The sequence below is a fragment of the Paramormyrops kingsleyae genome, chromosome 15 (genome assembly GCF_048594095.1).
Source record: "Paramormyrops kingsleyae isolate MSU_618 chromosome 15, PKINGS_0.4, whole genome shotgun sequence".
NCBI lineage: Eukaryota > Metazoa > Chordata > Actinopteri > Osteoglossiformes > Mormyridae > Paramormyrops > Paramormyrops kingsleyae.
The window spans coordinates 17,086,993-17,108,908 of record NC_132811.1 but is presented as its reverse complement, the minus strand read 5'-3'; the positions used below and the strand labels follow the sequence as shown (position 1 = coordinate 17,108,908).

Here is a 21,916-nt window from a genome sequence, read left to right as displayed (position 1 = left end):
TGACTCGGTGTGGGAGATCTCTGTAACACTCCACGAAAGCACCCAGATCCCAGCCAAAGCCCATCAGGGGATAACAGGAGATGCCACGGAGGTGCTGATACCCTCCAGAGATGAAACGGTGCAAAATCCCAGCCCAATTCATCGGCATGGGAGTTGCTGGCTCTCCGAGCTGGGGGGGGGGTTCCGCCTGTTGTGGGGGCCAAGCTTTGGGAATGCAAACCATCTGGACCATCTGGGCTCCTTGCCAGCTGAGATAAGGGCAACTCCTCCAGCCCACCATACCTCAGAACTCTGTACCCCAGCACAGGAGCACAGAACCGGGATCAAGAAACACTTTACCCCTCTACTTCGGCGCTGTTGTGCCACGGCTTGATTGATCATTAAGAGCCTACGGTGCCATAAGTTGGTGTCTCTCCTCGTTCTTGGGGAGAGTGACTGGCGCTGGCTGCCTGACTCCATATGCTGCTCCGCCCCGTGGCCCAAGGACACCAGGCTCTCAGAGGTTTTCAGGAATGTTCCACGGCCACCTGTGAAGTGGGTTGGTCTCATGGGCCCAGGCTGTGTCCGGCGATTAAAACAGAGGACACAGGTGGCACGATCCTAGGGCCCTTTGCAGCATGAGCCTCGCGGGAGGGCAGTAACCGCTCCCCACACCCCCGAGCAGCTGAACGGTACCTTAAGTACCTGCGTAAAACCCAAGCTGGTCTCTCTTTCCAAAGGCCGGTGAGAAAAGTTCAGGGACAGCAACGAAAAACAGCTTCTTCCTGCTCACCATTCAGACGAACCCACAGCATAATCCAATTAAGCCAGTAAGTGGATGAAAGTCCACATCCAAGCCACACAGACACAAAAACAATCTGGCCCTAATAGATTTTATGGCAGAGAAATGATGAGAAACATTTTCCTGTTGACGCTCGGTCATGTGCCTTTTGGAAATCCTTATGCAAGCGTATATGTGTATTCCCAAGCTCCCCTTCCATCATAAGAATGAACAAGATCAATGCCACCCACCCCAGAGGACCCCACGGGACCAATCCGTAACCCAGTATGTCATGCTCAGCAGCATGCTCAGTAATATACAGAGGCAGGTACGCTTTCTGTCCGTATGCAGAAATACCAACACAGGCATGCTGGCTTCTTCAAAACCCACCATTTTAATTACCAAATGCTCCCCCCCCCTTTTATTATAAACCCATTGCTCTTAGTGCCAGGCACTAATGGTTCCTCGTTAAATATTCCATCCGTGTGGCAGAATAAAAACAGGCAGCAAATAGGATGAATTTATGGTCCGTTCTGCAAGTTTATCAGAGGGCTGCTGACTCGGCGGGGACATCTGCTGGCCGCAGGGAGCACGGCCCGTCCGGATGGAGACGGGGATATCCCCGATCCCTGCTGCAGGTCTGAAAGGCTGCCGTGGCTAATGACATTCCCACCCCCCCACCCCCAAACATACCTCCTGGACCCCCATACCTTTCTCCTGCTTCAAGTCTGTTTTCCTTCAGCTGCGCCACTTCTTCAAGGAAATCCTGCCCGCTCCACTCAGGCGCTGCCTCTGCCGCACGCCCTCCGCAACAACATCTGGAATCAGGATACAGTGGTTCCCGAGAAATGCGGAGAGGACCGTAACGGGTAAGGCAGGGGTTGCATAGCTGGAAGGATGGACACGCCCCCTTCCTCAGCATTCATCCAATAAAATCCTGGAGGTCAGATCACAGAAGGGGCGGCTCTACCCAGCATTGGGGAGGGGTGGGGGGGTTGATTTTTCATTGATGACAACGCCAAGGGGGGGACCCTGCTCCTCTGTGAGAGGCCTGCTGAACACAGAATGGAGCCCCCCCCATCAGGAAGGCGTTGTCACATGATCGTCTTAAATGCTTCACATGGCTTCACATGGCTCATTCAACACAAGCTTTGCATACTTACCACATTAGCCCACGTTTGCCTTGTACACTCACAGACCGCTTTAAACTCCTTCCCAGTCCCATGGAGCGCAACAATGGAATAAGTATTTTGGGGACTGCCCCCCCCCTTCAGCCCCCCCTCCCCCTTATCTGTTGAAACAGCTGCACGGAACTGCAGCCTAAGGTTTGGAAATGAGATTCATTTTTAAATTTAATTACAAGTACAGGCGGAAATCAGTATGCATCCACATAAAGCTGTGGCTTAGCACAGAGGGAGTAGATACACAAACATGATTTTCGTCTAATACTCATAAAGTTAAAGCAACAAATACTGTAAATAATTGCGATGATTTAAAAGCAAGTCGAAAAGAGACAAAGAGAAAAACAATGAAAATATAATAACAAGGTCCTCTCATCTCATTCAAGAAAGAGACACTGAGTCATTGTAAGGAAGAGAAAGGACATTACTGGCTTCCCTGGGAGGGGGATGTTTACTGCACCTCAGCACTACTGACCCAGCCGTAACCCGGTAAACACCACACAAGGCAGGATCTGCTGCCTCGCTCGAGCCAGCGCTCCAGTGTGCTGAAAATATATCCCCCAGCACCAGAATGTTCCATGAGGCAATATGCAAAAGTGACTTTACTCCCATTTCACATGGATATTGCCACAACTCTCCCAAACACTTGACTTGAGTTATTGGGTGACTGTAAAGTATGAAGCGCAAGATGCAAAACGTAGAACCACAATAGATGAATATACACATAAGGAGCAGTCTTAATTTGAAAAACCATGCAAGCAGAGTGCACAAACAGATTTGATTGTCAGCAACATAATTAGTTTAGTTTGAAACAAAGAGGACTTGAAAAAAGATTACTGCTTTAAATGAAGTTCTAACCCTCCAAAGGCCAAAATATATTAACATGAAAAACAAAGACCTCATCCCTCTACGTTTTATTTGGAATGCCAACTAAAAACTGGAATTTTCACTTGGGCCACGCAATAGGTCAATTAGATTAATTGTTTTTATGTTTAAAAAATAAATGACCTTGGCTCTCGACAAGGACCGAAAAATCACTTAGCTCACAATACTGCCATCTGCTGGCAATCGATTGCAGGGACAGGAATCTGGCACTACCGCTACGGGAAGTTTTTAAATATTGCAGTGGCAATTCAATCTTGAAGCACCACAGAATTAATAATTCTGGTATTTTATTTTTCTTTGTAGTTGGTCATTTTTTTGTAATTGATTCTGTAAGATTTTGGTTTATTTTTCAAAAAATAAATAAAATTACATAATAAATATAAAATACTATATATATATATATATATATATATATATATATATATATATATATATATACACATAAACATAAAAATTATGATTAGTTAGTAAACTACTAGTATGCGCAGGGGGCACATAATGCACTATTTACCACTAGCTCTCCATGGCGTCCTCCACCTCACACTGTGCCGTACAAGGCATCACGTGATCCTCCGCGGGCTTTCCCCGGCATTTGCCTGATTGTTAAGTGAATCGCGTTATATAGCAGAACAACATTATTATAATCGGAGGTGGCGGACATTCTTAATATTTTTCCTGTACATGTGTGGATAAAGCTGCTCTGCGTTGCTTGTTTTGAGAATTGTATTACAGGCGAACACGGCCACGGGTGGGCAGGAGACTGCGGGGTCTTGCGTCGGAAAAAGCGCGAATTCTTCGCTGCGCAGTTTTGTGAAAACATTTTTATAAAATTTTCCAAGCAAACCGGAGAGCCTCCCCCGGCGTAGCTGCAGTTGTCAGTATGTAACGCTCCACAGTGGTAAGTGTCGCGTCGGGGAGACATTTTCCCTACTTTTTCTACTTGTACAGGACTGACTTACGTAGGACCACGTTACTTTGGCGGCTCGGCGAGGCCGCGCGCGCTGCGGCTGCCGGCGGAGAAGCGAAGGTCCCGAAAACTGGCGGCCAGAAAGCGGCTTATTCGTCTTTAAAAGCATAAGAGCCGCACAAAAAACGATAAATAAACCGCACGGGGAAGAGAGTACGTGCGGCTCTTTATCTTGATAAAGTGGGCGGGGATTGTATAAAAATGTCTAGTTACTCGGTAGAAGCGCTTTATTTTATTATTTGTTGATAGTTTTTAATGTTCCTATTATGTGGGGAGTTAAGGCTTTCGGTGCCCAGATGAAAGGACAGCTCGTGTGCAACCAACGAGTTCTGTTGTTTTTCGATGTAAATACCGCGTCAGTTAAATAGTCAGGTTATAATTTGGAATGTATGTATTTTTTTTCTGCGAAGTGTAGTTGACTTGTTAATCCGAAGTGTAAACTATTCATAATTATATACAACAAATATACGTGTTTTAAAAGCATGTAAGGAATTATAAGCATGCAGTTGTTCGTTATTTTACTGATAGACGTGATCTGCTTCACTGATTGTTGAGCCAAGCATTAAATTATGCGTTTTTGTAAAAAAAAAAAAAAAAAAAATACTCTGAGTTGTAATTGTTTTCCAGAATCTCCACGTTAATTCAGCGATCCGGGTGGGCGTGCTGGAGCGCTTGTATTTAGGTGGTGTTGCGTCGTAGCGCCCCGTACTGTCCGATATAACCCAGGAATACTGGTTAGTCAGTTTATTTGACGTTAGTTTGCTTTATTTTCGTTTCGCTTTTGTTTCGGCGGTAGCGCTGTTGGGATCTTGTCGCCGAGCACGAGCGTAAGATGACCGGCCTGCATAGCGAGGGCGGCCCGGCCGCGGTCGGGAGTCCCGGCAAGAAGAACAGACTCTCTCTCAAGTTCTTCCAGAAGAAGGACACCAAGCGCACTTTGGACTTCTCCGAGTCACGGGCGGAGGAGCAGAAGCCCCTGGAACAGGATGAGGCTGACAGGTTAGGGAAAGCAGTCTGGTCTTCAGATTGATGTGTGGAGGGCAAACATTAAGGCATTGGTAGTTCGAAATCTTTATTGTTGTTTTTTTTAAAGCTGTGACCAGGTCGTACCTGGGCCAACACCTGCCCCTCTTACTTGTGAGAACAGAGAGAACCTGGTTCCTTTTGTTGGTCTGAATAATCTGGGGAACACCTGCTATCTGAACAGCATTCTGCAGGTAAATTTTGAAAATTCTCTTAATGCAGTGTTAATGGACTGTGTTACTGTAAATCTGTGTAGAACCTGCTGCACTGAAATTGAAACATCCCCCTCCCTCACCTGCAGGTGCTTTACTATTGCCCTGGGTTTAAGGATGCCATCAAGATGCTGTACAACTTATCAAAGAAAAAAGAGAAGCCAAAACAGGATGCTGATAATGAGGTTTTCCATTTAGAATAATATTCTGTGTGTGCGAGTGCAGTTTACTCTTGAGGTATACTCATACTTGAGGTATGCTCTGGCGTAATGGAGTTTTCCCTTTCTTCTCCCGCCCCCCCACCCCCACAAGCAGCAGGAAGGTGCTGAGGAGGCCATACCAATGAACATTGAACTGCTGGGCAGCTTTCATAGCCTCATAACTTCGATGGAGCAACTCCAATCTAGCTTTCTCCTCAACCCAAAGAAGTACAGTGATGGTGAGCTGGCCATTCCACCCCGGAGACTGCTCAACACACTCAGGTGAGTGCCTTCCGACTGCTGGAGATGTAGACACACCTTTACTTTTCACTAATGTTGATAAAGTTGGGGTGACCATGAGGATGTTTTAACCATGAAATTCATTGTGTTTGGCTGCAGGCAGCTGAATCCCATGTATGAGGGATATTTGCAGCATGATGCACAGGAGGTGCTGCGGTGCATACTAGGATACATCCAGGAGGCTTGCGAATCCATTCAAAAGGAGCATGACATGGCAAGCCAGCCTCAGGACTTAAAAGCAGATTGTTCTGGGAGTAAGATGGAAGAGGAGAGGCATGCCACAACAGAGGAGACTTTAGATGCAGGTGAGGCACCGATGAACGGTGGGCAAGAAGGGGACGCAGAGAACCAGATCCCCAGGAAGAGGAAAAGTGACACAGAGGCAGGGAACACCAAGAAGAAGTCAAAGTCCATCCAGGTGAAAAGTGAGACAGAGGAGCCATTACATTTCACCCGGTCCAAAAGGAAGACATCAGGTGACATCGGCACAGAACTTACCCAGGATGGGATCGAGGGGGCCAGTGATCCGGAGACTGCAACCGACTGCTCTTCCAAGGTGACCACAAGGAGACAGAAGCGGCCCAGGCTGTGCTGGCTGAAGCCCTCATGCAAGCAGCCCAGCATATTTTCCAAGTTCCGGCTCAGGGGCAGGATCAGCTCGCACATGGGATCCAATACCAAGCAGGAGAAGGGAGACCCGTCCTTGCCTGACAAGGACAAGGATGCCGGTGGAGTCCGGGGGGGTGAGGATGAGAAGCTTCACTCCATGAAAACCAAATCTCAAAGCAAAGGTTAATATGCTTCTTTCTCGGCTCGCGTAGATAATCACAAGGGGATTGTCGTAACGGCTACGGCAAGTCCGACGCTCATGCGCTGTTGGTGCTGCTCTCCCCTCACAGAAAACAGCTGCTTTGACCTGATGGAGCACTTGTTCCAGGGCCAGCTGGTCCTGCGCACTCGCTGCCTGGAGTGTGAGTGCTTCACCGAGCGGAGGGAGGACTTCCAGGACATCAGTGTTCCTGTGCAGGAAGACGAGCCCTGCCGGCTCGAAGATGACTCTGAGAGTGAGCACCCCCCCCCCTCCTTTAGATGGAAATGTGTTTATCCCCATTAACTGTATTAAAGTCTTGGTTTATGTTCTCAGTCTCCCCAGATCCCAAGCAGGAGTCAAAGACCCTGAAGTGGGCCCTGTCTCAGTTTGCTTCAGTGGAAAGGATAGTGGGTGAGGACAAGTACTTCTGTGAGACCTGCCATCACTATACTGAAGCAGAGAGGAGCCTCCTGTTCGACAAAACCCCAGAGGTTGTGACCATTCATCTCAAGTGTTTTGCTGCCAACAGTTCAGAGTAAGTCTTCTAGAGGCCCTTTTGAGCTTTCCTTAAAAGGAAGTACATTGAAATGTGGAGGTATGCTGATTGGTTATTTTTCTGCTTGACAGGATAGACCCATACGCCGGGCTCTCTAAGGTGAACACCCCTCTTCACACCCCGCTCAGGCTGTCCCTGGAGGAGTGGTGCACACACCCGTCCAAGGAGCACTACGAGCTTTTCGCAGTGGTCATGCACAGCGGGGTCACCATCAGCAGCGGACACTATACCACTTACGTCAAGATGATGGACTTGAAGGACATGAAGGTGGAGCTAGATGAAGAAGGTCCGAGGCCAGATTCCCCAAATGCGGTGGCCCCGGCCTACAGGGAGCGGGACTACGATGACGGTGAGGTGTCCTTCAGCCTCAGTGGGAAGGCAAACATCACCACCGGCAAGATTGGTGCCAAGAAGCCCACCGATGGTGTAGGACTGCTGGGAGGCCAAAAGAGTGTCTCCAGCTTCGAGCTGGGGAGCAAGCAGGCTAACCCAGACAAGGCAGGTGGTGTCATGGCAGAGTGTACCAAAGAGGAGCCCAGAAGTGCCCAGGGACACCAGGTGGGGGTTAAGTGTGAGGATGAGAGCAGGGATACCTGCACTGCAGCCTTTAAAGCAGACGATGTGACCATGGAGACCAGCAAAGACCTTGCCCAGCATAACCTAGTAGGCTATGAGGGCAAGTGGATGTTGTTTGATGACTCAGAGGTCAGGGTTTTTGAGGAGAAGGACTTCCTGAATGGCTGTTCTCCAGAGACCTGCACAACGTCCACCCCTTATCTTCTGTTCTACAAAAAAGTCCAGGAGTGAATGGTCTGTGGCTCGAGTATTTCAGCGTCATATGTCTATAGCCGTGTAGCAGATGTGACTGCATTTGTCACAAATCTGTCTGGACCATTTTTGTGGCAATTAAATTTTTGTTTTTGTTCCTCACAGCACCTTGGCACTTATAGTGCCTTTTATTAATCTACTTCAGTTAATTTTTACTGTAAGAATGCATTTGAAGTTCTTGGGTATCACTGTTTGGTAGCAACCATTCTATGCATTCTATATGATCTTTGCTTTATAGTAAGATTGCATGTATTTCCAGTGGTATAATGAGGTATTTCTTCCAATGCGATGCATTGTGTGTATATAGTCACTTCCCCCATTCTGCCTTAGACTGAGGATCCAAATGCTGACAGAAGTCTTTTTAAAAAGCTTTTCCATTTTTATGGAATGCCGAATAGAGCATAGCTTTCGTTAATGAAATAATGTTTAGTTATGGTGTATTTTTAGAAGCGTAGACTTAAGTCCTACCACCGGGGGCAGTGGTGGGATTTGACAGCACTCATCTGTTTCAGGAGCTGCATGATAAACATGTGCTTCCGGTACTACAGTTCATAATTTTGATAAACTGCTCAGTTCAAGGTAGCTAGTTATGTGGCTTGTCACCTGAAGCTTCCTACAAGTGATTTTGTCAAACCTACAGTTCAGTCTGGGCTGACAGCTGTGGTAACATCTGTGGGACTGGAGTTGGAATCAAACTGACATTCAGAAATATACTACAACTTGTTTATACCAGCTGTAAAGCCTCAGTAGCAGACTCACTTTGAATATTAGAGCTGATTTATATTTTTATAGCCACAAAAATGTGCCAGTGTAAGATTAAAAGCAAATAAGCTAGTCTTCTGTAATGTACTTCGTACAATGGCTGTCAACATGTTTTTATTCTATGCAAACATGTTTGGGCTTATTCATTGTAGTCCCATTACTGTAGAAAGTGAAGTATAGACTGCCACTCTTCCTGGAACCGGACTTTTATGAGCAGGGAATTGAAAGCAAGTTTGACTTTACCGGCTGTAGTCTGTCTAATGCCAGCTGCCATTGAAACAACCAGCACATATGAATCATCCATGTGAGATTTATACCTTGATTCAAACTCAAATGGTGAATTAGCTCATCTATGGCATCTGTCTTCAGGATGATCATGCTGAGGGCTGGCTGAGCACTGACATCTCCATTTTAACTTTAACGCTTTGATGGTTTATCTCCAGCCCTGGAGATCTGTGGGCTACCCATGTGACCCAATGTGTATTATAATGTAGCATACTGGATCTTATTAAACATTTTCCTTTGTCTCAGGAAGCAGGGCACATAGATGAATAAAAACTAGCCTGAAGCTGAATTCCAGTGATCCTCATTTGATCAATATACATGAACTAGTCCCCAGTACAAAACAAACACCAGACTCAGGGCATCACCGTTGCTATAGTGTGGAATTCTTATCAGTTACTCTTTGTGAAAGCCTCATTCATGAAGCAGAAGTAGACATTAAAATATTTATTTATTAAAATATTTAAACAAAAACCTACATAAAACTATTTTTGGAGGACACGTTTAAAACATTTTTCCCTAACAAATGCAAAACTTAAAGATAAAGCAATACTTTTTGATAAATAGTGGTACTTTTTTTGCTTGTCTTCAAATTAAATAGTTTCAGCTTGTTCAATGTCTAGGAAAAATGCATTGGAAGAGTAAAAAAAAAAAAAAACCAAAAGTGCACAAAAATTGGAATCCATATTGGACGTACTTTGCAGTAAGATCAACTTTAGCATGATCGTGTAACAGATCTGTAAACTAATAAGAAACTGGAATGACGTACCAAACTCGTATCACTTCAGCTCATCTCTTACTGACATGAACACTGGTTACCGAAGACTGATATTTACACATGAATAAATAAGACCTTGTTTCTTCTTAATCTTCAAATGTCCAACTTGCGAAGACTCATTCTACTGAAGGAATCTCTGCAAAAGAAGATTGTTAAAAAAGCATTACAACAGTGACAGAAGATCCCATGAGATATTTGTATGGACAAAACGGTGGAAACTACCTTATCAAGTAGTCCTTTTGCTGCGTGTTATGTAAAACAACCACAATTAATAGCATTTCTGAAACAGCTTCTGTTTGAAGCTGCAGATTAATTCAATAGATGATAAAATAAAAAATATGGCACATAAAAAAGGAAGGCAAAGTATATTCTACAGTTTTCCAGTATAATTAAACAATATCGGTCCCCCTAACGGGTGTGGCACAGTTACATGCTGTTAACAGTCTTTCGCTAATACCATTCAATCTACCATTTGAACCATTAGAAATTCAGTAGTGACTTAACAGGAGTCAGCGCATCTGCAATGTGCTGTAATGGGAAGGAGGCCTATCAGCACACCTGTGGGAGTTGACCTGCAGGATGGGCTTGTAGAGTTGGGGAATCTTTCTGTTGATAAGGGGTTGCAGGGCCTCCTTTAGCCGGTGGTAGTTTCTTTCCAGCTCACGCTGGTACTCCTTCTGGTCAGGACCAATCAAGCTCTTGTTTTTGCGCAAGGCGTCTTCACACCTGGGAAGGTGGTGCTTAGGTTTAAGACATCTCTGCCATGTACGCTTTGATTTTAATCTATTATTCACTATTCCTTTACCTAGCAAGCCCCTTTTTCTCTTACCTTTTTGTGAAGTCTTTGAAACACAGTCGTAGTTTATTATGGTGTCTATAGAGCTTGGGATCACTAGGAATTTCAGAGAGGAAGACCTGAGCAACTTCAAGGGGTCCCTGTACAAAATAAAATACCAATCAGACTCAAGCTCTTGAAGGACCTAATTCCAGATTTTTTTTGTAACCATGCCTTTATACATGATGTATGACAGTTTTTTCTCAACCTTTTTTGCACCACAACCCAATTTTTTCCCATGCTAGTTCAGTCACGACCCTGTATCAAGTATAGGTCTAAATTAACACTATGATCAGCATGCAGTGCACTCTGCAATTTACGCCATTCAATGCCTATCGCACAAATCTGACTGAATGTGCCAATGAATTTTAATTAAGCAACTGTGGTTTGGCTTCTTGGATTGGTTGAGCGTTCGCTAGTTTTGCACTAAGCATTTGCAGAACCAAGGCCAGTTTTTTTGGGGCTGGGAAATCTCATAAAGCCATCCTGTAAGCTGATACATAACCAGCCTGGAAGGTCTGGCCATCAAAGAGTGTGTGGAGATTAGGCACCTTGTCCTGCTGCTCACCTGGTTGACAGTCGTACCGACAGAACCCTGTAGCACCATCTGAAGCATTTTGGCATCGGCGGGGTCCTGGTGTGTGGCAAAGGCCAGCTCCTGTGTTTTCTTTTGCATGTCTTCAATGGCCACTTCAATTGGCATGGAGATGATCTGTGTGAAAGGGACCAAGGATTAGATGCAATCAAAATGCCTATGGCATGATTGCCAGACCAGTAGGAGCTACACAGACTGTTCTGACTAAAAGGCTCATCCTGTACTGATGACATTTTTACAGTTCTTTACAGATAAAAGTATGACTGCCACTAACGACTTTAGATTTATTAAATGAATCGATTAATAGATTAATCTATGAATTATTTTATCAATTGGTCGATTATTTTAAACAATTCATTTTTCTTCAGAAAATCAGATTGACTATTTCATTTAAGTTAATTTTATTTTGAAAACAACAAACTGGCACTGTAGGGCTTTAGATAATGGATGCCAACTTTGACACTATACCAATGTTTACTTAGACCCACAATTTGATAAGAAGATTTTATGCCTAAAAATATTAATGAGATGCATTTAGTGATGCCCAAAAGTTAGTAATCTGTATTAATTCTTTATACTTATTAAATTCGGTTAGCGGAGCACACCACATGCTACTGTTTGGGTAAATCATGGAAGCGATAAGCACTGAAGTGGCGGTGAAGAAAGGGACAGATCAGCAACCACAACATCTTTTAAAAGAGGAGATATTGTGGATAAACAAGGTAAAAAGATGTTGATAATACGATGGTACTTTTTGCAGTTAAAGGTTCAACACTTCTTTTGGTAAACAGTTTTTTTTATTATTTCAGTTAAATTCTGGTTTTTAAATTAATTTCCATTTTTCTTTCAGTTTTAGTTTACGATAACACTGGTCCCAACAAGCCCAACGTGCACAAACACACACATCGGCACCATTAATCAATGTAGAATAAGCCCAGCCTATTATTCAATGGAAATTCTAAGGTAGCAGGCAGTCGACTTTATGGCTGTAATAATAAGCATATCTAGCAGCCATAAGGGCAAAGGTTATTAAAAGGCACACCATACTAATGGCAATTTAATAAACATGAATTGACAACACTTAAGGCAGTTTGGTCTATTCTGGCAGTCCATCATCCAGAACAGCACCTGTGTCTTTTCTCTTCAGGTGCTCATGCATAGTACTAGTGCCATTGTGGTATGCCATCGAACTTTGCACAATTTACAAACAAAAAATCTTTTTGTTTTGTGATAATTTGCACTACTCCCATAATTATCTAGTGACTTAAGGAAAACGTATGTTATAATGAATTTAAGCATTTTAGAAATCAAAAAGGTAATTTCATGAAATTAAAAAACAGTGTGTCGATTTAAGATATTGACATTGACTCATTTTCAGCAATAAATGGACCGAAAGCATCCCAACTTATAGCAACACTATCTACTGCAATGCTGATTGTTTCCACTCTTTAGGTTCTTGCTATGTTCTGTGTGGAAGCAGTGTTGTACACAATGTTAGTGGTTCAGGAAGGTTACTGACATCTATGCCGGAGAGACAGGAATAGCAGGGAGCCTCACCTCCTCCTTGTGGATGATGTTGATGCGGGTCTTGATGTAGGGGAAGGCGTGCGAGGTGGTGAGAATGGTCTTGCGCTTGAACTGCTCGTGCAAATCGCCGTGTGCCCGGCCGTCTAGCGTGAAGGGGGTGCAGTACACGAAGCGCCGCAGGTTGTAGTTCTTGTCGAAATACGTGATGCGGTCCTTCATTTCGTATGTGTCAAAGTAAGGCTCCACATAGGTGATCTGTATAAAGGCCTAGACCACAAACGCAAAAGCCGTTTGATACGACTGACCAAACCCTGACTCTCTTACTCTGAATATGAAGAATACAAATGCATTGTCTTTGGATGCAGCAATTCTTTACGTCAACACGGCAAGAGGAAACATCTCTAGAATGAAAATCATCCATCAAAACTGCTAATTGAAATTAATCTTAGAAAACGGACACAGACCTACCCAGGTAATTATTTCTTGTGTTTTAAATGGTTCCATTTCCTGACCTGCTCCTTTACCTTATTTGGGTCCAGCTTGCACTTGTCCACAGGATTGGAGTCTTTGATCACCTCTACCTGATCTTCCCCAAACCTTTCCCCATAAAATGCCTGAGAAGAAAGGGAGTCTATTTCAGTTTCGGCTACAAGCAGCCATGAACCCCAGGATCCCCCAGCTAATGGCTCTCTGGTTGTTTACCTCCAGCCTGTGTGAAATCTCCGCCAGCTTCGTGATCGCTGGCTCCTTGTACACGAATTCTTGCTCATCCAAATCTCCAAATTTGGATCCATAAAATCCGACTCGGAAGTATGTGCCAAACATACGCTTTCCATCCTAAAGAATGGGGGGGAATGAAAGCTACTGTTATATTAAATTTTACAAAAATCAACTAAGGATTTAAAGATAAAAAAAAAAAACAAGTAAATGACAGATAAATGGCATTCGAGGAAAGAAAAAAAAGCTGATATCACAAAGCAAAAGGTCATGTATACACAGGACTAAATGTGAACAGCAAATGTGAAAATGTTCACTCTGATAAATGTTAGACAGCTCTCCAGTGCAAAGGACAGTTTATACATTTAGCAAGGCCTGTCACATAGATACTGCGACATTGCATAACCTGACAGAGGAAACCACCTGAAATGATATTCTACTGCGGCTCTGTGTTTGACAGCCCGATAAAACTCTGCGGGACCTCGATGCCAACAAAGCTGATGCAGGATAATTCAAATCCTAACAGAAACATGTCACGCCTGACCAGATGCTACAGGAATTGAGCACTGGCTGGCAAGAGGGGTCCCTGCAGGGCGTGAACCCTGCCAAGTGCTACATAAGCAAAGGGCTGGAGCAGAACGCGGTCAAAGTCGGACCTTTCATTCATCTGTCTCCTGGTTACACAACCATGCTAAAAGCAGGCTTCATTAAACAAAGTGATCTGCAACTGTTTACCTTTGAGATTTCATGACACAAAAAAAACTCCAGGCCAGGTATGTGCGGGGGTGGGAGGGGGGGCGTTTTGCCCAAATTATTTAATATGAAGTTGCCCATGAGTTCCAAAGGTACTGAGTGCCCCTTTTTTAACCTTTGAGTACGTGCCCCTCAGAAAGTTTGAGCACAGCAGTGCTCCAAGCCAAGAAAATGAAATGAACTTTATTTGGCTACAAGCTGTATAATTTAACCTAGTTACTGCAGTAAAACTGTGTAAACAGGGGTGGGGTCATAAAGGCAATGGGCCAAGCTTAAAGCTGATTGGCCGCCAGAGTGCCCTCTCTTCCTATCACTCACTGATTCGAAACAAATCTTTGTTTGGCCCCTCTGTACAGATTATTTCCCTTCTTATACCCCCCCCCCACCTTAAAAAACCCTAGAATCACTCCTGCCTGCAGTAGGAAACTTGGCTGGTTAGTAAGAATAATCTACAGGGCTACGATTAACCACAGAAAAGACAAGTCGGTGACTATTGACGGTGTCGAAAGAAGAGTCAGTACGAGAGTGTAACAGACAGAAGAGAGGGTTATGAAAGGGTACAAAGGCCTCCTTTTAAGACACACCACCATGATGTTTTGGGTAAGGAGGGCATGAAATAAAACTCAATTTACTCTACTGAAGGAGGGAGAAAATGAGATGTTAAAGCCTCGACACTCTCAGATAAAAGGGGAAGAATTAGTACCTTTGCTTGTCTTTGGGGCTGTACCCTTGTAATTGTACCTTTTAAGGTACAGAAATAGACTCTGAGGAACATCCAAAAGGTACAAACAGCATTAATGTAGCATCAATGGTACAGAAATGTTCCTCAAAGTCCATTTCTGTACCTTAAAAGGCACAACTACCTACAGCTAAGGGTACAAACTGGCAGACCCTTGAGGGTACAAGCAAAGGCACAAGATGGGTGCCCTTTTTTCTGAGAGTGAAGAGAGAAGACCATGCAAGCCAATGGGAGGCAGCCTGACACGGAGGTCCACAGAGAGAGCAGGAGTGGCATGAAACAGGCGTGCCAAGTCAGGACAACCAAAGAGTACAGCGGAGCTGGGTCAGGCCAAAGCAGTCCAACCAGGGCTAAGAAATCACAGGCATGTGACTACTAATCCACGACGGGGCAAGGAATCTGACCTCTCTTAGGGTTTTTTAAGTTCATTTGGGAGTCATAATAGTTTGGCTCTGTCCCTCTGCATTCATTTCCCCATTAAGTAAATAAGAGGAAAAAAACCCCTGAAAACTAGGAACTTACCACAACACACAATAATTAAAGTAGGAAGGAGGGGGTCAGCAACCAGGGAAAACAAGGGAGAAAACAGAACATTTTAATCAGGTCCAGGAACATCCAAAAGAACACAAAATTAAAATTCACAAAGATCAGCACCTATGGTGAAAAAAAAGCAATAAAATTATCATAGAAAACAAAATTAAAGACACCGACACAAAACTGAAGATCTAAACCATGCAGAGAAGGTGTGACGAGAGGATGGCTCAGGCAGAGAGTGAGGAGCAAAGGCTGGAGTGAGATCCCCTCAACCAAGCTACACCTCAAGAATACACTCAGGGCACAGCGATGCTGAGTGATTGGTGCTTTGGAGGGTGGGGGTGATTGGTCCATTTCATGCAGTAAACCACACATTAACTCACGACACAGATGACAAACCAGGGGTCGATTTAGTCGAAGAAAATAAAATTATTTAGAAACACCAATACATCAAAAAAAATCGAACCTCCACCCAAAGCTCAAATGCCAAATTCCAATTAGTTTATTAGTTTGTTTTTTCAAACACTGCTGACATTCACAAGATGTTCCCTCTCCACTCGCGTGTACGGAGGCACGGGAGGCAGGAGACTGGCAGGAAACGCACTTGAGGCACTTAAATCGAACCCTGTGGTTGAGAAGATGAAATGCGCAGCGACAGGAAATGTCAGACGGCAGCGATGACGGGGGAGGGAGGGGGGGGGGGGGGGTGGCATTCACGAAAGGCGCTCTGTTAGTGTGGAACACTCCAGATCCCATGCACTGCCTCGCTCTCAGGGGCTGCTTCGTGTTTCAGAGGGAAAAAACTGTTGCTCATTCGTGCCAACAGCCCCGTCGGATGGACGGTGGAACTCGGAGGTTAATGGGACCGTGTTCACGGTGGAGAGTGACAGGGCACCCATAGCTAGCACACATGGGCAGGCGGGCGGCCGGGAACACAAGGAGACCTACCTCCCAGCCTGTGCTCTGTGTGACAAAACAAAAAAAAAAAAATACAGGACAAATAAACACATTTCCCATTACAGCAAGGAAAAGTGAGGAGAACTGCGTTCTTTAAGTGTGCATGTGTATGGAGAAGAGGCTCCAGAGGTGCCTGATGAACGGCTGACCCTGCATTCGCACCCCAAGCTGCACTCTCACCTGTATGTGTGTCTTAAAAGGAGAGTAAAATGGGATATGCAAAAAGAAGCATTCCAATTCAATTCAATTTTATTTATATAAATCATAATTCAATTCACACCCAATTCATCTTCATTTACGTAGTTCTACACTAAAGCACTAATTACACACACGACGGAATGTCGCAATTTTCATTTTTTCATCTTACGGTGAAGGTATAAGCAGAAACACAAACCATGTTTTTATAAGTCAGAGAAGTAAAACTGCAAAATCCTGCAGATAAATATGTCTCAGAAGAGGCTGAGAGATGCGGTGACATTTAAGGAGTGTCGGCCTTTAGCTGAGCCAGCGTGTGTGTGTGTGTGCACCTGCACCCTGATGCCATCTTACTTTGCATGATGCAACCTTTCTGCAAGGAAACCTGTGGTTGTTAAGGGGAGGTTGAAATGCTTCGAGGGAAACCATTTCATGATCATACTATGAGCCTTGAGCGGTTCTTGTAAATGCATTTATAATGGTACCAAAATATTTACCTGATGCACGATTTTGCCAAAAGCTTCCTGCAGTTTACCATGTATGGTGGCTAGCTTCTTGGCATCCCGGTTGGCCTCGTGGACTGGGATGAGGACCTTGTACACCTCGTTGACTGCTTCGTACATTCCTGCCTGCAGGGGGAGCCATAGTCCATGATAATACTAGAACATCCAGGGACCCCAGTGCCCCGAGTAACCTGCCGGACTCTCACCATGGAGAAGGAGGCCGCTGCCTGCTCCAGCAGACCCACAAGTCCGATTTCGGTGAAGTACTTCCCCGAGCAGATGCCCTCCTCGTCAGGGGACACCACATCGTCAGAGACAGCTGACTCTTCCAGCACATTTGATGAGATGTTCTGAGATACAGCGGCCACTCATTAATATATGACGGGATATTTTATTTGAATTCATGGTTGTTGAGCTAGGTGTCAGTTTGAATTTATTAAAGAGAGAGTTAATTCCCCACAATTTCCCCCAAAAATCACCTAGTAAAACACCAGAGGCATTTTGCAGTAGTGCTGTTCAGTATCCCTCTTACCTGGAAGGTGACACAGCCAACAGGAAGGTACTTTCGGTCCTCAAGCATGCTGAGGTATTCGGCCACCAGGGCAGCACTGTGGACCAGGCACTGGGCAGCCTCCGCGTGGTTGTTCCTCTCAGAGTGCTTCCCTGCCATGTTCTGTAGCCATGTCAGGCGCAGGTCTGGGGATGTCTGGTAACCCTTGGCAATCCTACAGGGAATGAGATGCTCTGATATTCTACAAGCCCTCTTCTTCTGCTACCTTTGGTAGAAATCAAGTACCGTGGCGACCTTCAAGGAGCCAGTGCTGTCCAATTTAAAGATTGCATTTTCCAGTTCAAAAGCGTTAAGTTGTATTTCCATCAAAACTCCTCACACAAAGGGGTCCATCTTTAATTGTCTAATTTCTACCCCTTGCGCGTTTCTCTCCACCAGAAAGCACCACTACCTGTACATGAGGTCAATGAGCATTTCTGGGTCTTCTTGGTGTTCCTTCATCTTCACTGTGTCAGAGAGGATCATATGGAGGTTGAACACAAGATCTTGGACCTGAAAATGCAGCACACAGAACCATAAATGTAACAATTTCCTAGTGTGTCATTTAATTGATTTCTCAAGATTCAAGAGCTGTTTACAAAGTTCTGCCACCTTGCTGCTGCCGGACATAATCCAATAATTCTATTTATGGCTCGCAGGCAAGAAATTATTGACTGTCCTTGCCCTGCAGCTAATTCCTCTTTGAAACTGTCGAAGAATTATTGAACAGAACAGTCCATTTGTACATGCCAGGTAAAAAGAAGAAAATGTAACAAAATATTCAAACCTGATCAGGAAATGTGGTCTCCCTCAGTTCCAGATCTTCTTCTGCATAGGTAAGAATGGTCTTTAGGGAACGCCGAAGAAATTCTTCGTTGAAATTTTGGGAGGTCCCCACCAGTGAAGAAAGGGACATGGTCACCTGCATCTTCACCCTTGCAAAGTTCTACAAAGGAATGATTGACGAGGGGAGATATACTGAAAGGTGCTGAGATAATACCAACAATGAGGACTACTCCATTGTTCAACACCCTGATCCTCAAGGTCGGGACAGAGTCATCTTTTACTGCGATGGACCTGGACTCACATTTCCAATCTCAAAGTTCTGCCTCATGAGCAGGTAGAGGGAAGCACTGGCGTGAGCGCGGATAGAGCCGATGCTGCTGCTGCAGTTCCTCAGGAGCCGCAGGCAGAGATCGGCACACTGCTCCGTCTCCTCCTCAAACAGCAACTCTGGGAACTGTCAAGGACAGAGCGACGGACCAAATCAGCGCCACAGCCACAGGTCAGATTCTCACGGTGTCAATGAACCCAAATCAGATCTAACATCACCACCTCCAACCTGGCCTTCAAGAAATCCTCGGCACACAGGTAATGCAGCATGACCCCATTCATTTCCCGAACAAAGTCACAAACTGAAACTGAAGTTTATAAGAATCGGGATGGGAAAGGAACAAGCGAAACATTCAAGCCGAAATGAAAAATGAAATGCATCAAAAATGACTAAATAAAGAAAAAAAACTTTCACTGGAGAAAAAAAACAAGAAACAAGAAGTTAGAGAGGGACACTATGTGGTCACCTTGGAGACGAGGGCCCTTTGTGTGGCGAAGCAGTGCTGCAGGTAGAGGGCGCTCTGGTTGCATGCCATACTGTGCAGGAGGACCTTCAGGACCCCCCCCAGAATGCTCTCCTTTGACTCGGTGACTGACACAGTCTACAGGGAGGCACAGGAGGCAAGCAGATGCACAACAGCTGCTGTCGAAATGGCAGACCAAAAGCTCCTAGCGCCCAGCACAATCCCTGTCAGACTGTTAACGTTCTAAAATGCACAATCCTGCAGTATCTCTCACTATTATGCTGTTATACAGGAGAATTTGTGCAGTTGCCTCCGATTTAAGCTCAAGCAGTCTAACCTGTCAGTATGGTACTACAGACGCCCCCTGGATCACCATGGTCCCTGTTACAATATTACAACTTACGATGGGTATTCCAATTCCATTCTGTTTATCACGTTCAGTACAGTTTTTAAAGCAATTACATGAGATATTCAACACTTTATTATAAAATAGGCTTTGTGTTAATGATTTTGCACAGCTGCAGGTTAATGTAAGTGTTCTAAGCATGTTTAAGATAGGCTAGGCTGTGATGTTTGTTAGGTTAGATGTACTGTATTAAAATGCATTTTCGCCTTACGATGTTTTCGCCTAATGACAGGTTTTTCGGAACATAACCCCCATCATAACCAGGCTGTACTTGACAAATATTTGACAAAGTAAGTTCTCGACCACTTGCAGCTGGATGCAAACAGGCAAACACTCAAACAGGGTCATTCTTACCCTTGGCAAAATGTAGCAATAATTAAGTGATGATTATCTTCCGCATGTCCTGGATGTACCTGCACGATGATCTCTAGAGTGTCCAGAATGATCAAATTGGCCTCGGTTGCCAGATTGCCATCAATCAGTGCTTCATGCTCCAGCTCCGCCCTGGTTCTGCCACAGAGAGAGTAATAGTCAGCGCAGGATAGTCAGTAATAGTCAGCGCAGGATGCACTGAGGGGTCACGCTGCCTTAAAGCGGGATTTGGGTGGAGGGGACTCAAACAGCTTGAAGCGCTCAGATTAGCGCACTACACTGCTAGCTAGCAGGGGGTCCTAGCTTGGTGCCCCCCCCCTCCCCGAGTAACGGGCAGTCCTTAAACCTACACAGCACAGTTCACAGGAGGCCCTGTATCAGGCACCCCATCTACCTGTAGTTAAGAAATGTGGAGGGGGGGGGGGTCGTAGGAGGTATTGGCCAGAGAGAAGGGTGGGTGGGGACACATACAAACAAAAATGACTGCCACATGCCTGCTTTGGACACCCCCTTGGTCATGCACGGTGGGACTTAATGTTTAACAGGGGGCAGGAAAGACAGAACTAGCCCAGGATTCTGGAACCACCCAGAAAGGATGATGGGATTCCCCAGAGGCCATGCTCTGACCACGCCAAATCAGGGCCACGTGCATTCGGCAAAACCAGCCTGACGCTTGCTTTGACCCGTAACGGAAGTCCGCGACCACTTTACACAGTTATATGGCATCAAGTTAGAAGGCAGCCATGAACAAAGCTCAGCTTGTTCACGGTGTATGGTAGATTAACTGTTACTGTCTTAACACTGTCAGACCTGGACAGAAGCACAACTCACCACAACACAAGAAGGGTTACCAAAGGACCCCCCACCCCCACTCAAAAAAAGCAGGCGCCATTTAAAAAAATTGGTTAAATGCACAGCGTTAAACTAAAAGGAAATAAAAACAACCAAAGCACCATTAATGAAGGGGAAGCAGGCGGTAAACAGAAGCAGCACACTTTGGGTTTACAGTACCTGACCGCTTTCTGGCTCCTAAAACACACAGCACACGAGGAAACACACGAAGGAAGGGAGTCAATGCACACGCGTGTACCGTACATCACCTGCAACAGCAGCAGAGGACCCCGCCCATCTCCCGCCCACCTGCACCAACACCCAATGAAAACCCAGATGGCTGATGATGGACAGAGGAGGAATAGCACTGAAAATGGATGCCAATACAGAACAGACGGGTGATTCAGTGCCACAACTTCAGTCATCAGAGAGGACCACCAAGATAAATGAGGCTGGACGGTCCCAGAGCGGAGACCCGATTTACTGAGGCCCTCAGGTCCCACAGACCATTCCACGCCTCAAAAGAGGTGAGATCACTGCTTATATGAAGGGTTGTGCACACATATCCTGATGTGGAGTTTAGAACCAAGATGGTGGAGCCAAGATATCAAAAAAGTATCAACAGCTCTTTTAACTCTTCGGTGATTTTTGAATATGAAATACTGCCATTTCCGAAAGTCTGGCAGAGTCAGGGAACAAAAATTAGCTGGCGTGACAGAAATGTAATGCCAAACCTTTATAAAATAAGAGGCACTAATTAAGACTGCATTCCATCAAACTGACAAAGGGAAAGACAAGATGACCTTCACAGCTATTGACCTGGCATGCTTTGTGCAGATGCAGCAAGAGTGACAGCATTTGTCATAAGAATGGTGTAAAGGCAGTATGGCCAGCCTTTAGTAAGTCTCAAAGGGTCTTAGGACCCCGCATATTAAGATGTGAGCCCGCAACGTCTTCATCGCAGGTCGCCCAACAGTTTCAGTGAGGAATCAGATTGAATACATAACAGGAGTGTTGAAACTCTGAAGTGTTGTCCCAAACGCTGAGCATGACCTGCCAGGTTACTATTTAACTGAGGAAGTCAACAGCGTGATCTTGCGTAACCAGCAGGAAAAAAACAGTCACAAAAGTAGCCCTTGTGCCGTGTTTGCCAGCGGGAAAAGTAAGAGAACCGTACTTGTCCATCTTCTCGCTGTTCTGCCGCCAGTGGGTCATGTCCTTCCTCCAGCGCAGGTTCTCCTGGCTCCCAAAGGCACTCCCAGAGGGACTCCTCTCTGTAC

The 21,916-nt window shown here is 45.1% G+C and overlaps 3 protein-coding genes across 21 annotated transcripts in view; 1 reads left to right on the top strand and 2 right to left on the bottom strand.

The window, feature by feature from the left end:
* kank4 (KN motif and ankyrin repeat domains 4) overlaps positions 1-1,655 on the bottom strand; it is a 30,428-nt gene extending 28,773 nt beyond the window's left edge. The window contains exon 1 of one of the 2 annotated variants that reach the window (XM_023794789.2): positions 1,454-1,655. The gene's annotated coding sequence lies outside the window, so the exon portion shown is untranslated. The remainder of the gene's footprint in view (positions 1-1,453) is intronic. The other variant, XM_023794787.2, reaches the window with a different exon arrangement.
* A 1,743-nt stretch (positions 1,656-3,398) lies between these two features.
* usp1 (ubiquitin specific peptidase 1) lies at positions 3,399-9,059 on the top strand. Of its 3 annotated transcripts, none has more exons than XM_023794514.2 (9): positions 3,399-3,724; positions 4,590-4,792; positions 4,887-5,010; positions 5,118-5,213; positions 5,344-5,510; positions 5,628-6,319; positions 6,428-6,592; positions 6,673-6,874; positions 6,967-9,059. In XM_023794514.2, the coding sequence occupies exons 2-9, from the start codon at positions 4,626-4,628 to the stop codon at positions 7,700-7,702; spliced, it is 2,349 nt and encodes a 782-aa protein (XP_023650282.2). In that variant the 5' UTR covers positions 3,399-3,724; positions 4,590-4,625; the 3' UTR covers positions 7,703-9,059. The 3 variants fall into 3 exon arrangements, with proteins under 3 accessions (XP_023650282.2, XP_023650279.2, XP_023650281.2); XM_023794511.2 differs by having other exon boundaries at positions 5,341-5,510; XM_023794513.2 differs by lacking the exon at positions 3,399-3,724 and adding an exon at positions 3,754-3,946 and having other exon boundaries at positions 5,341-5,510.
* Positions 9,060-9,199: 140 nt separating this feature from the next.
* The window catches only part of dock7 (dedicator of cytokinesis 7), a 47,256-nt gene continuing 34,539 nt past the window's right edge, over positions 9,200-21,916 (bottom strand). For 3 of the 16 annotated variants that reach the window (XR_011982722.1, XR_011982726.1, XR_011982727.1), the window contains 18 exons: positions 21,814-21,910; positions 20,817-20,834; positions 19,847-19,943; positions 19,031-19,165; positions 18,538-18,690; positions 18,238-18,396; positions 17,863-17,963; positions 17,433-17,625; positions 17,107-17,250; positions 16,895-17,026; positions 16,194-16,208; positions 13,205-13,330; positions 13,027-13,116; positions 12,533-12,769; positions 10,949-11,092; positions 10,375-10,481; positions 9,768-10,271; positions 9,200-9,681 (listed from right to left, as the gene is read on the bottom strand). Coding sequence is in view for 8 of the 16 variants with exons in the window: in XM_023794498.2 (XP_023650266.1) it covers positions 9,639-9,681; positions 10,104-10,271; positions 10,375-10,481; positions 10,949-11,092; positions 12,533-12,769; positions 13,027-13,116; positions 13,205-13,330; positions 16,194-16,208; positions 16,895-17,026; positions 17,107-17,250; positions 17,433-17,625; positions 17,863-17,963; positions 18,238-18,396; positions 18,538-18,690; positions 19,031-19,165; positions 19,847-19,943; positions 20,817-20,834; positions 21,814-21,910 (2,159 nt within the window). In the remaining 8 variants the exon portion in view is untranslated. Of the gene's footprint in view, positions 9,682-9,767; positions 10,272-10,374; positions 10,482-10,948; positions 11,093-12,532; positions 12,770-13,026; positions 13,117-13,204; positions 13,340-16,193; positions 16,209-16,894; positions 17,027-17,106; positions 17,251-17,432; positions 17,626-17,862; positions 17,964-18,237; positions 18,397-18,537; positions 18,691-19,030; positions 19,166-19,787; positions 19,944-20,816; positions 20,835-21,813; positions 21,911-21,916 lie in introns of those variants that run through there. The other 13 variants (XR_011982724.1, XR_011982728.1, XM_072699819.1 and 10 more) reach the window with 9 other exon arrangements.